Source organism: Bactrocera dorsalis, chromosome 5, assembly GCF_023373825.1.
Source record: "Bactrocera dorsalis isolate Fly_Bdor chromosome 5, ASM2337382v1, whole genome shotgun sequence".
NCBI lineage: Eukaryota > Metazoa > Arthropoda > Insecta > Diptera > Tephritidae > Bactrocera > Bactrocera dorsalis.
In genome coordinates, this window is record NC_064307.1 from 31930827 (window position 1) to 31945636 (window position 14810).

The following is a 14810-nucleotide window of genomic DNA, read 5'->3' on the forward strand; positions in this document are numbered from 1 at the left end:
AATTACAAGGTTTTAAGAGAGCGTGAAACTGACCTTGCCTCTTTATTCACATCGCCGCTTCACTCTCTTATATATACCGAGATCTTCATCGCTACATTTTGGTTTCATCCGGCAGAGCATCTCCTTCGTATGCAAATGCAAATCTGAGATAAGATGGCGGCTGAAAGAGAAGTATTGATGTTATCATTCAGATTAATTTTCTCCATTATTGTTTCAGTTTGCAGCAGGGCGCCAGTGGTTCTTACTTTTCACTCTTTGACGCAAATTGAAGGTTTCAAGTGTAGCCAGGACCTTCTCTACGCGGTCTTTCCAACGGAGCGGAAAGCTTCTCTTCCTCTGCTTCCCCCGGCGGAATACCCTAAGAGCCAGAGTGTTTTCATTCCTTCGGACACCATAACATAGCCAGCGTAGCCACTGTTTTTAATTCGCTGAACTGTCTTAACGTCATCGTATATCTCATTCAGCCCATCGTTCCATCGAATGCGGTATTCGCCGTGGGCAATGGACAAAGGACCATAAATCTTCCGCAGAACCTTTCTCCTGAAAACTTCTAAATCATGCCTCTGCACTATATAACAGGACGAGGATGATAAGTTACTTGTAGAGTTTAGTTTTTGGACACTGTCACTTAATTTGACGAAGACGATCACAAAAGTTTTCATTACATTACAATTAAATTATATAAAAATCCAGTCAGCCCAGTTAACAATTTTACAAATTAAATTTTTCGACTGAATACATCGGCATCTCCGGTGCAACACGAACTACAACAATAAAATCGCCTGATGTCGTTTTAAACGTAGTAAAGTGCCGACATCAATGCGCTTCGTAATATGCTCCGAGGCTCAGGGAAGCACTGAACAAGGACACACCGATATTCTCTCTTTCTCTCTATTCCTGAAATATTAGATCACTACCTCGCAGATGCCAATCTGTGCTGATTTTTCTCTGCTCACATACCGGAAAGAGAAGTGGATGGGGAGAAGTCAGTGGGGAAAAGACGCAGTGAGTTTTCTCTTGGATGGATAGAAGATAAGAGGGAAGGTTGGTGGCGGAGTTCTCCGTAAGGAGCTCTTCAAAAGTCTTAGGCTACCGAACCATTGTACAGCTTTCAGACAGAAGTTGCTGCTTTCAAAGTGGCTACGGATTGCATCCTCTTTCATGGAAAGGAGGGATAAGGTCTTGCCTTATAACACTGGATCAATGGAGCTCGCGGGCACTTAGCAGGTGCTAGTCGACGGCACTCTCACGCCATTATTTAGCCTTTGCAAAACTGAGGCGGAAATATCTTGGTACTCTTACCATCGGCGACAAGAAGGTAAAGACAAAAGTGACAGTGATATTAGCCGTCTCAACAAATTTATGATCCATTATATGGGCTGGCGTTTTAGACTGTCCAAGTAAGTTCCTGGTCACTAGTCCAGAGCAGTATGGAAGCTCAACTGGCAGTAGTTTCGGCTACGAGGTCTGACCGGAGACTTAATTCTGGTATCACGGGGAGCAGGAGCCCTTGGAGTTCGCTCCAACGTGCTCATGCGGTAGGCCCCTTGGGGAGTGTCGTGGTGGTTGTGGTTTATACCCAAATGCGGGAAGAGTGTTTCGATCACTCAATGTGGGGTTGCATTGCAACCGGGTGCCGGACCCATATTACGGTAGAGGTTTTAGATGGGCCTCGAACCATACCAAGGTGGTTAGCGTGTCCACACTGCCAATTGGTACTGAAAATGCTTAGCATTCTAGGGCGCTGATCAACGCATTGATTTGATCCGTTGTACTTTTGAGTACCGTAGAGTAAGGCTGTCGTCAGCAGGTACCTACGTTAAACATTCCGGTTGTTATTGTCCAAGTAAGTTCTCTCTCAGGATGGATCTCTAAACCGTTATTTATGAGAAAACCAATTTTTGCGAATTTACGATTTTATATTTCAATTTCAATGTTTTAGTCCATTGGTTTTTTGCTTCCAAATAATTTGTAGTTCTGCTTACTTCTTCGTTGTTTTTCACTTCCTATCGAGTCCTTTATTGAGAGCTGAGAATAGAAGAAAGTCGGTAAGGGTTAATTTAGAGGATACGGGTTGACTATGTAACTTCTTTCGGCATCGATTTTGTACAGAGCTTTCGCATACTCAAATAGTTTTGAACGAAAGTAAAAGCTTATTTCTTTGTTATTTCTTGACACTGTTTCCATAGTTACTTGCGGAACTCTTAAGCATATTGTACCGTAGTATGTTATGGAAAACCTAGCATTATATAAGACATTCAATAGCTAAGAAGAAGAATATATAAATAAGAAAATATCTCATCATCATCATCTTTTGGCATTAATGTCTCAAGGAAATTTGTTTGGCCTGCTGCACATGTGCCCTCCAAGCATTTCGGGCTTTCACGGTTTCTTTTTCGAGCTCGATTTCATATATGTGGAATTAACGATTATGATGGGTTAATTTGTGATAACCTCACAATTTATGGTAGGTTTGTTCAGCTGTAGGATTATTTATAGATGTTTTTAGTACCACATATTATCTGAATCGCTTGTGCAATTTCCCCCTTAATCAGATGCTATCTATTCTTTACTATGTAGATATGACTATTCACACTCTTTCAAGTTAGTTAAACACTCAAATTTTTTTTACAAAATATTTTTTATTTTTATTTTAACAAATTAATCAGTTCAAGCTTCAGCAACTTGCAAGCAAAATGCCGTCAGTTTTCGTTACTTGCTACAGATTCCATCTTCCTTACCACGCATAGGGAGCTGGAGCAGCGGCGTAAGCAGCAGGGAAGGGAGCGGCGAAGGGTGCGGCGGCCAAAGGTGCAGGCGCAGCGGCGAAAGGTGCGGGCAAGGCAGCCAGAGGAGCTGGGGCAGCGGCGAAAGGTGCGGGCAAAGCAGCCAGAGGAGCTGGAGCAGCAGCCAAAGGTGCGGGCAAAGCAGCCAGAGGAGCTGGAGCAGCAGCCAAAGGTGCAGGCAAAGCAGCCAAAGGAGCTGGAGCAGCAGCCAGAGGAACGCGAGCGGCTAAGGCGGCTGGAGCAGCGTATTTAGCCAAAAGTGGAGCAGGGGCGGCATAGGCAGCTGGAACACCCGAGACATAACGGCTGGCGAAGGGGCCGGAATACTGGAAAGGTGTTGTGGTGTAGGATGAAAGTGTGCCATCAAAGTTGTTGCGTACATCGATTTGGCTGCTGCCGCCAGCGGCATACAGTGGAGCGTTTGCGTAAGCCAAAGGAGCTGCTGCCAAAGGAGCAGCTGCCAAGGGAGCAGCGGCAAAAGGTGCCAAAACACCGGGTTTCGCTGATGCGCAAGCAACGAGAGCGGCAAGAACGAAGGTAACCTGAAAGTATGCAATAAAAGTTTTATACGCCAAACACACAAAAAATCGGTGAAATTTCTGAAAAACTTACGAATTTGAACATTTTGCTTTTGTTTGGTGTTTGCTTGTACTTGACAATTGGAAGTGTTGAGGTTGTATGCTTCCCTTGGCAAACTTAACCACCTTTTATACTCAAAAAACTAAGTAAATTGGCGAGTGAAACCTAAAGTGTTGTAAAATTAGTCATTTGCAATTTAATATAAATTCAATTGTTATTTAAAATAAATAAAAGCAATACATGCCTCGGAAGACCTCGCCTAATTTGCGTAGCCTAAGCTTACAGCGTGTGCATATCAAGTAACGCTGGCTGCCCGTGGTCGGCACGCTGCAATTGCCGAAAGAAATTTATAAAAAGTTGACATGTAATCGATAAGCAATTGGCAATAAACGTGAAATGGTTCACTGAAGTGGTCAAAAAATGTCTTTTCGTGATTTCTTTTGCATTTGAGTTAGCTTTTCACAATCGATGTGCCGTCGCATTTACCCTTGAATAACCATTTTTTTGGGTTGTGCAAATTTATTTGTATTTTTTTGTCTCTTGGAGTTTTGTATATAGTCTAACTGAGGAAATGAGACATTGGGTTGATATGCAAGCACTTCGCAATCACCCAAACGAAATTCACCCAAATAATGAGCTAGGTTTGATTTGCCTAAGACTTCTCTAAATTTACATTTCGCGTTTAAAGTACTTTTCTTTAAAAACAATTGTTAATATACCAATTATGAATTTCACTAAGAAATTTAAATAATTTTTTCTGAACTTCCTTACATACATTCCTTTTATTGATTATTTGTTTCATTTAAAACTTAGTCAGAAGATTATTAACGAAAACTAAACAATTTACAACAGCTCTTGAACCATACATTGTGTTTCCGGAAAATTGATAAAGAACATACGAACAAGTAATATCAAATTCCCACTAAAAATTTGAAGTGATTACAAATTTATTTTATCTATTCACTAATCCAGACTGTTCACACTGCTGTTCGAAACTTATAAAACAGCTGATTCATTAGCGGATCGAAGCTGTGGCATTCCCTTCGCCACAACACTATTAGATCGGCTTTGGCCATCTTACCTTTCATTATTCTCCTTTTTTAATAAATCTCTTTGCTTAATGGGCTCTTGAACAGTTTAAGAATATCCGACGTATTCGAGATTAATTTTGTTCAGCTGTGAGCCCTATATCCGGCTTAATGGGTATGTAAGCAAGCAAAATTGCCACATTTGGGACGAAGAGCAACCTGAATCATTGGTCCATATTTCTTCAAAAATATTGCCGATGAAAACCTATTTGATGGCACTTGACGCACATCGCATCAATCAATGTACTAGTATTTATTGAGAGAACACTTCGGTGAGTAGATAATTTCACGTTTTTACTGTTCGATGGGCCACTAAGATCGTGTGATATCACATCGTTAGACCTTTTCATGTGGGAATATATAGACTCAAAGGTCTATGCGGTCCTTCAGCTTCGATTAAGGCCTTGGAGCAAAACATCACGCATATCATTCGTCAGTTACTAGTCTAAATGCTCGAACGAGTCATTGAAAATTGGACTTAACAAATGGCTCATTTGTGACGTAGCCGTAGCCAATATTTGAAAGAGAGAATAATCAAAACTTAAATTTAAAATAATGTTCTTTCGAATGATAATATACATTCCCCATTAAGTTTTAAGTTTCCGTCTTCTTTAAAAAAGAAGTTTTACTGTATAAATCAGCTGTGACAATGTGATAATTTTTCTATTGACAAACAGAAGGCGCCAAATCGGAGTAACACAGGGGATTTCGAGTAGATAAGCCTAAAATCTTCTCGATGACGAGATTAACCAAAGTCATATTTGAATGGGAAAATCTTGCTAAATCTAGTAGATTAGTAAGATAATTTACCCAAGAGCCTAAATCTCGTGAACAGATTTCGGTCGAAACATGGTATAAGACAATTATGTCGTACTTACCATCTCACAAAAACATTGAAATAAATTTATTGCCCTTCCTAAATATAAAAAAAAAAAATCAAAAGATCTTAAGCATTACAGAGCCGATCGAAGGAAAGTTTATATAATTCATAGTAAAATGAGGTCATCCAACATTACCTTTAGTTGGTAGAGATTAACGGCACTTTCAGTAAGCGATTATTTGCTTTTCAAAGGAAAAATCGCAGAATACCAATATTAACCTCTGATACAATTCACCCAATGATACACCAACTTCTTTAATCTATCCGAAAAACTTAATGTCTGCAGGTCTGCAAACAACAACGACTTCGTGGCTTCGAAAATATTTTTGAGTAAATCCTCTGCACCATATAGCAGGACGAGAATAATTTATAGAATATTATAACATATAGAATTTCTTTGTCCGTCGAGAGAGGACTTCACTTCTGAATTGCCTACTCAGTCCGAAGTAGCGCATGTTGGCAAGAGATATTCTGGGTTGGATTTCGAGCCTCACGTTGTTGTGGCTGTTAATGCTGGTTCCAAGATAGACGAAATTATTTACGATTTCGAGGTTATGGCTGTCAAGACGTGGGGGCAAAGGCGCGATGAGACGACTGTTAATTTGATGACGGAAGATATTTCGTCTTGCCCTCGTTCACCACTAGACCCATTTGCTTCGCTTTGTCGACTATTAAACGATGCGTAAATTCTTTCAGATTGCTGTGAAGTGTATTCACGCTTGCGTTTCATTTCCGGAGTAAGCTAAAACTACTACATCCATCACCATCTTCAAACTGCGATTTGAAATCGTGAATTTTTGTTACATTATCCTCCGTTGTAGCAGTAAACATTACACTGGACAGTAAAATGTCGGTTTCTCTTGATGTAGTGAAATCTAAATATTTATCAGATCAGCAGAAGTCAAAATTTTACCAAACTAATGCTATACTTGTTGTTTTTCTTTCTAATAAAGTCGGACAATATTTTGCTAAAACAGGAGAGGAACGTTAACGTCGGTTGCATCTTCACAAATACAAAATATTTTATTCCAAGGGCTTTAATCTATATGTATGATAGCTATATAATGTGGTAGTCTCATCTAAATAATTCGAAAGAGTTCATTGAAGAATTGTTATAATTTCTAAACACGATATGCGAACTAATACTTTAAGAGCACCCCTAATACAATCACTTTTCAATTTCAACTGAAATGCCACAGTGTATTGCATAGTAAGCGTGATATGCCTGATAACTTTAAAACAAATTATAAAATCAAACGCCTACTGTGTGCAAGAAAGTTTACATTTTTGGCCAAACAACACATATTTTTTTAATTTACTGAGTGCTTACCGAGTGCTGATACCAACACTGAAGTACTCTTGTCTATCAATAGCAACACAGATGTTTCTGCTATTGTTTATGCATACATAGTTGTTGCTCTAAATGCTAACCAGATGCGCTCATCAATTACGCACAGAACTGACCAATCCACTTTGCGACGTTCGAATTCAAGCGCCGGACAAGTTAAGCGGTGGCTCGTTCTTGACAAATCCGTACTGCGACTGCTAAGAAAAATATAAAATTCATTTATAGAAAAAAAATATTTATTCATAAAAAAAAATTAAATATTTATTCATAAAAAAATAAAATATCTATTGTGGTAGTATGTGTATGTGCGTGTGCTTTAAGAAGCGCATGACCACGCGTACTGCGGCTCATGCATAATTAATACACTAATTTAAGCGTAAATAAATACTACTCAACGAAGGTGAAGGTGAAACTTAAGTATTTCTTTTAATAATATCTTCATATTAAACTATACTGCTTTTAAATTATTATTGTGAAAATAAAAATCGAAAGTGAATATCGCTGCTAATTGTTTAATGTATGAATATATCTCTAACCATATTTAGAAAGAAATATCAATCTTTCTCCAGCCGTTTTGCTAATTGAATTAACACTTAGTCGCCAATTGTTTTAAAGAAATTCTTATTTACTTAATTAACCACATTTCTAAATTGTTTATGTCATTCACAGCTATTTTTACTTCATCCGCATATAAAGTCTAGAGAACTGCTTTCAAAAAATGTGCATAAATATATTTTTTTTAAAACCTGAATGCTTAGATAAATACCATATTCCATAGTATGACTGAATCATGAGCAAGAAAATATTGGCATTCTTTTACTTTTTACATTGCATATTTGGCAGCATGATGCTTGCTGAAAAGGTCAAAGCACTAATGCAGTGTGATTAAATATTGTTTACAGTATATTGTCACTTAAAATGCAAAATAACGTAACATCACTTTTCATAAGTTTACTGGAGAAGAAAAACGATGTAATAGAAGCATCTCACAATGAAACAAAATATGGGTTTTGGTTACAAAATGGTTATGTGTTGGTTATGTATTGGTTATATAATGGTTATATATTGGTTATATCTGAGCGCGGAAGTTTGAAATTTTACGATATGACATATCTAATATGAAGTAGTCAATCGTAACCAACAAAGAAATATTTAATATGTATATAATTTAAATAAAAAAACATATTGAAACAAAATTTGAGTTTTGATTATAAAATGGTTATGTAGTGGTTATAACTAAGAGCTTGAAACTATACGATCTGACATATCTAAGGTGATGTAGTGCATCGTAAACAATAAAAAAACTAAATTTCGAGTTTTTTGATGATACGTTGTTTTGCATTTCAGGTGACCATATATACTTATTTTCTTAATTTTCTTATTGCATTTAATAGTTACTTTTTTAGCTTGTCATCAATTTGACACATTTGAACAACAAAAACAACAACATTTCAGCAATAACAGTTACAAATATTTTCGAACTCGTGTTGATCAAAGCCATATTTATTAATTATTCCATTGTTTATTGTTTACTTTGTGCCAATTGAGGCTGTTCAAGGCCAGCGCGGCGTATGAGTGATGCTGTAGCAACAGACTGCAACGACCGGATGCAAACACAAATTTCAAGTTCCAGGTGCTCTTGTAAATATATCTTCATTTTAACGTATGTCAAATTATTTATTTGCATAATTAAACCAGAATATCACAAATCACAAATTTTAATTGGCTTTTTGTAGAATATGATGGCATTTTTGACGCATATAATAGAGTAAAGTTCATAAGTGATGACGTTACGTAGGTCATGAGATGGTTTTTGATAAGTGCACTGCTTGTGACTGCATTGACTGTGATTAATTCAATAATAGAAAGAAAAGAAATAAAAAACCTTTTCAGTTGCACTGTAGCACTTTCACAAATACAAAATATGCCTTACGAGAGCTTGATTTCGATTGGCTAGTTTGGATGACAGCTAAATGCTTTAAGGGGTTATATGGGCTTAAGGGTTTCAAAAAGTCGTACTTTTTTATTGGCTTATTAAATTTTGCAACACCTCTAGAATATTGTTCTAAATTTTCAATTTGATCCGAGTAATCGTTTCGAAGATACAGCCTTGATAACTTGTGCCCTTGAGGCTAGCTAGGCTAAGTGCGCCGTCTTTGAACGCGTTTTTCTCGAAACTGTGTTGGCAAGATTTCTCGTGAACTACTCAACCGATTTTCATGAAATTTTACATACGTCTTTGAGATACAATTCTTAAAGATTTAGATGAATGCTTTTTTTCGGTTGAAATTAATTGGAAAAACAAAAATCGCGAAATTTTAATTTTTTCATAAAAATGTTTGCCTGTTTTTCTTTTTCCTTCGCAAAAGTTCTGTGGTAAGTTAAGGTTTTAACTACAACACATATTTTTTCACTTTAGGGGATCCTGTAAGGAGTTATCCTGCCATCTTTTTTCCGAGGGGTCACCGGGTATGGCGCCGCAATGGCGGAGTTTAAAATATTTTTTTCCAAAAATTTCAGAACTTCTTTGGTAATAGTGTATGTTTGTAACAATAAACAATTCTAATAAAATATTTTATATTTTATATGAGAAAAAATTGTTTAAAATGCTGTTTTTTATCTGAGGAAACCCATGCAGTCCCTTAAAAACGTCTTCAGGGTATAAAAGGAATGACTGTCAATTGTAGGAGCAGCCAGAGGTAGCAACTAAACTCATAATTTCAAAGAGAAACACCAGATTATTTAAATTTTCTGAAGGAAATGTTAGAACCTGTTTGCAGATCGGCAATATTCCTTAGAGATCCTGCTCATTATACTACTATAAGACCAAAACATGTGACAACACCCAAAGTAGTATTACTATATTTATCGATCTGAACAAGTTGAGATCACTGAAAGACAAGATATGATACTTCTTAACAATGTTTACCGAGAAACAACAAATATCAGACAGTGATAGGATGCTTTTTGATGTTCTCTGTTAATAAGTGCAGCTAACTTTTCTTCAAACAATACATTAGCTGTTGTGACCTATTAGGGATAGCATTCACATTGAGACTAGAAGACTTTTAACAACAATAAATTCTAATCAGTTAAAATATCATACATTGCAAATGAAAAGATAGAAGCTTGTGCTCTCACTTATTCAAACCTGATCCAGATATTTCTGTATCAAAGTATCGGCAGTTAAACACCGATTTTAGCGATAGCCGATCTTTTTGATATTTTGTTTGTGCATGATTTGTCTTGAGCCTCCAAATAGTCCGCAGTTCGGCGATACCCATTCCATTGTCGTTAAATTTCTTGGGCATTATCTTAATGCCGGAGGATTACAAAAAGGGTCCAAATTTGGAAAATAATATGCAGAAATGATATAACAAACACGTTCCTTTGATATTTTGATGGTATTACCTGTCTCGTACAATTGGATTTTGCCATCTAAATGGTTTTGGTTTGTTTTTGGATTTTTTGACGTTCATTGTATTATATATATATTTTTTTTAAAACGTACGAATTTTGTCCTAATAGCGTCTTATCATAGAAACGATACATATATTTCATGCTGTCTTCATCCCAATTATTTGAAGAGTTTTTTCTGACTGGTTGCTTAAGTCGTCGAAATTCCACTGTTTTTGCGCACGTCCACAATGCCTTTCTTCAAAAACTCTTTATTATACTTTTACTAATTTTGTGCGCCTTCTATACACTATTTTCTTTTCTACTAAAACTGTTATCACTGTTGTGATTTATAGCCATATGTATGCAGTAAATGTTTGTTTGTTTATTTGGTTTATTTTTCATTAGCTATTAAGTTCTCTCCCGTGGCTTTGTATAAAGCGCCCATTTAAATCCGCTTTGTTTCTTAAATATGCAAAATTGTAGCAGTGAATTTATGACTTGTTCTGGTTTCTTTTATTCCCCTCCTTTTAATTGCCTCAAAATCGAGATAAGCCGTAGAAGACGATGTTACTCACAAGTAGAAACCTATCAGCGCGTTCAATCAGCATTCTTGTATTTCTGGTATTTCTCACCAACAGATCGGTCATGCTGATACATATAGATGTGCTGTGTGGAATTGTCTACGTCATTTGTGATACACTTAAGTACATATTATATACTCGTATAAGAAAAGGGATTGCAGTGGCGGATTGAATAGACTCTTAGGGGGGATAGAGTTATATTTTTTTGATCGTTGCAAGGCTCTCTAGAGCTTTTGTTGACCTAAATTTGGGAACGGTTTTGGATATAGATATGCTCAAAAATCATTAAACTATCAATCTCTTTGCCCTCGTTTCTTTTCAAATCTCTATTTACATCTTCCAATTAAAAAAAAATAAAAAATATAACAGATACATTTATAAAATCAGTTTCGTTTGGAAATACAAAAATAAATGGATGTAAAAAGAAAAAAAATATCCAAAACAAATCATAAATTTCAATAAAACTGCTTTTAAGCGCATTTATTTACAATTTTTCTCGATTTATTACATTCTTGTCCACTGGTAGACTGCACCTCGATTTTGAGAGCACAAAGATTATTTTTGAAACGAAGGCGAGGTTTTTATTGGGTAAAATCGGCGTCTAAGTTGTGGTCTCTTATATTTCGGGATTAGAAACCAACAGCAAATATTATTCATCGAAAATCGCTTTATTGTTTTTTCAAAATATTCTCCAATAAGATCTATACACTTTTACAAGCGTTTGAACCAATTCTCAAAGCACTTTTGCCTCTCTGACTGAGGTATCAACATGCACTCTGAACGCATCAACGAAGCTTTTCAGTGTTGAAAAACGTTGACCTCTTAGATATTTTTTTTTTGTATGGGAACAAAAAGAAGTCATTCGGTGCCAAGTCCAGACTTTACAGTGGGTTGTTCAAGTGGGATGGTTGAGATACATATGTCCAGTTGTTCCAAAAAACAGGCCTATTGCTTGGAAGTGCTTCGTACGCAAACAGCATTTATTAGCTTCGGCTCATTTTAAAACATCCATACACTCTATTGTTGTTTACTTTCATGCGCATTCGTAGAAATGTCACGTTGACATACCTCTAGACATGCTTCGAACTACTGTTATGGTATTTTTTCAACATTTCTCTTGACCAATCGACACGAGCCATTTTTGAACGATCAACAAATTGTATGTGATCTCACGTGAATATTTTTCTACACTCAAATGTTAATGCGATATTTCCGGAACAGGAAATTCGTCTTGAAGTGATCCACAATCAAAAAAAGTTTAGAACCGCCACTCTCCACTTAAATTAATTCAAGTTTAAAAAAATTAATTATTATTAAGTTCAAAGCATGTTAGCAGCGAACTTTCAAATAGAGGTATACAAAAGATCCCTCTTCACCTCCGCCACTGAACTTATAAACAAGAACAGAATCATCTAACTCATGCTTTCACATCAAGTACTTAAGTGGTGAAAATATGCAAATTAGTTCAAATGCATTGGATGAAAGATAGCATACGAACTTGAGAGCGGAAAAAAACTATGAGAAGGCGCCTTGAATATTTATAAGTAAGTACATTCAGACAAAAAAGCATCCAGAAATTGTAATTAAATTCTTCGGGTAAACCTTCGACCTCTGCAACTGATGAAAATAATAAAAAGGGAAGTACTATATGGTGCTTGAAAATCATCAGGCAAGTGTTGGAGAGATGGCTAGAGAGCTCCACATCTCCAGCGAGTCCGTTCGAATGATTTTTATGGACATGCTTAATCGTATGAATTTCGATCCCATATTGATAAAGACTATTAGAACTGCCGATGAAACATGGATTTATGAAAGAAGTCAACATTCATCGGAGTGGAACGCGTTTTCAGTCAAACGAAGAGATAAAATGAAATTCATTGATTATTTTATTTTTTTAATATTTTTCGTGTTATTTCCAATTTCAGGATACTTTTTGGTCAGTATGTACATATAATCTCAGCTGTTACTATGTGAGATATCTATCACGTGATGATTTTTTCGGAGCATTAATTTTACTAAGTTTACACAGTCATTTTTAAGGTTCATTGACTGTTCGCCTTTTGGTTTTATTCACATTAACTTTTTTGCCGCTCTGTTTGTTGGGTCATGTGGTGGGTTTTTACAGCCTCAACCATTAACTGTTAAGTTATGTGCCTTTTTTGCGGATTTAGCAATGTGCATATGTAAGAAAGCTATAAAAGAAACAAGATTTTTGATGAAATATATGTATACTTATCTCGTTTACAAAAAACTTATAAACAAATATGATCCCATTTATATCATTTTTCAAGTATCATCATCATTTGTCAAAAACACTCATAATTCCGAAATTTCTAACGGTATTTGCAATGTGTATTTTTTTCTTATATTTTAAATTTCAGTATGGTAGGGTCAGATGATAGCAGAAAGTTTGAACGTTCGAAAGTAGTCAGGTATACTTTTTGTTTATACCATAAGCTATTCAAAAAAGGCATTTTTCACATTGTACGAACAGTTGAACTCTTATAACTTGAATATAATAAATTCATATCTTTTCGGCAAGGGAATTTTTATTATGCCAAAACCGCAACCACAAAACACCTATAACTGTTTTTAATTTTATACAAAATTAAATAAAAACGTTCGAGGAAAATACGGATGCTTTTTATTTTTGCTCTTCATTTTATTCATCGATACCAGTGTGCCCTGGCGAACGACTTTTAATGACTTTAATGGACTCATGGCATTCCCCCAAGTGGCCTTTTCAATTTTGAAAACAAAAATAACAGATTTCTGGCAATAATATGCCTGAGTTTCCTGACTCTCGTTTCGAATCTGGCCAAAAAGTCAGTCACAATCATGTAAGAAGGTGAGTTTGCACTATCGTGGTGAAAAATCCATTTATTGTGAGCCAAAAAACAGACGAAGAGTCACATAGACTTCTCTAAACGCCCAAGTAGTATTGTCGTATTGGCCATTTGACACTTTGCAATAAGTTAATGATAAACCATAGCACGGTAACCAAGAAAACGATGAACATCTCCTGGATTTTTGATCGTCCTTAATGTGGTTTTTGAGGCTTCAGTAAATTTTTGCATTTGTTCGACTGAAATTTTATGAAAAGTATGGTCCTCAGCCAAGTTGCCAATAATTTCTTTTGCGATCTTTATTTGACGTCGTTTTTGCAAAGGTCTTAGAACAAGTTTAGCATCAACACGCTTCACCCAACCATTAATTAAAATGTGATGAGTCAACCTATAAGACATGTTGAGATCATCTGCTATCTTACTAATGCCAACATGGCGATTTTTAAAAACGGTTTCAATAATTTTTGGTTGTTATCGTCATTAACAGAGATGTATACTCGAGTCACATGAGACACATTTTTGACGACTTCACGACCTTTTCAGAATATTTTGAGCAACGCAAATATTTGTGTTCATGATAAAGTAGATTCCCCAAAACCAGTATTGCATGCATACAAAAGACTTTTGAATTCATATGTAAAAACGCTACGAAATATTTAGAGTTATTTGTTATTTTTTTTCGAAAGGTAACAAGGTAATTAAGTTTGACATGAAGTTTGGAACACCCAGAATGAAAACCCAATGAACTGTATATACAAGGAGCATTTCAAAGTAAACAGGACTTTTTGATTATTTTTAACATGTACATGTCGATTGGTGCGTTAGAGTTTGCGCTATCTTCATTCGATTGTCCAGTGTGAGAATTTTAATGACATTTAATTGATTGTGAAGTGAAAGTTATTGCGTTTTAAGTGTCAGTATGTTCGTGTTATCGGTGCGAAAATGAGCTTCGAACAAAGAACCACATTAAATTTTGTTTTAAAATTGGTAAAACTTTTACTGAAACGCTTCAATTGACGAAACAAGTTTATGCCTATCCAGTAGCAGAATGCACGAGTGGTTTTAACGTTTTCAAAGTGGTCGTGAGGATATAAATAACGATCAACATGTGGGCTAATCAAAATCCGTAATCACTGGAAATTACATCGAAACTGTGCGTGAATTCATCAAAAATCAGCCGAAATCATTATTAAAATTCATAGATATGGAATTAAACATCTCCAAAACATCGATTTATTGTATTTTGATCGAAAATTTGGTCTAACGAAAGGTGTGTGCATGGTTTGTTCCTCACAAATTTTCT

At 35.9% G+C, this 14810-nt stretch overlaps 1 protein-coding gene across 1 annotated transcript; it reads right to left on the minus strand.

Moving 5' to 3' along the window:
* Positions 1 to 2737: 2737 nt before the first annotated feature.
* Positions 2738 to 3532, minus strand: LOC105224835 (nematocyst expressed protein 3-like). Its single transcript, XM_049457924.1, has 2 exons — positions 3399 to 3532; positions 2738 to 3328 (listed from the first exon to the last, which is right to left on the minus strand). The coding sequence occupies exons 1-2, from the start codon at positions 3408 to 3410 to the stop codon at positions 2738 to 2740; spliced, it is 603 nt and encodes a 200-aa protein (XP_049313881.1). The 5' UTR covers positions 3411 to 3532.
* Positions 3533 to 14810: the final 11278 nt, after the last annotated feature.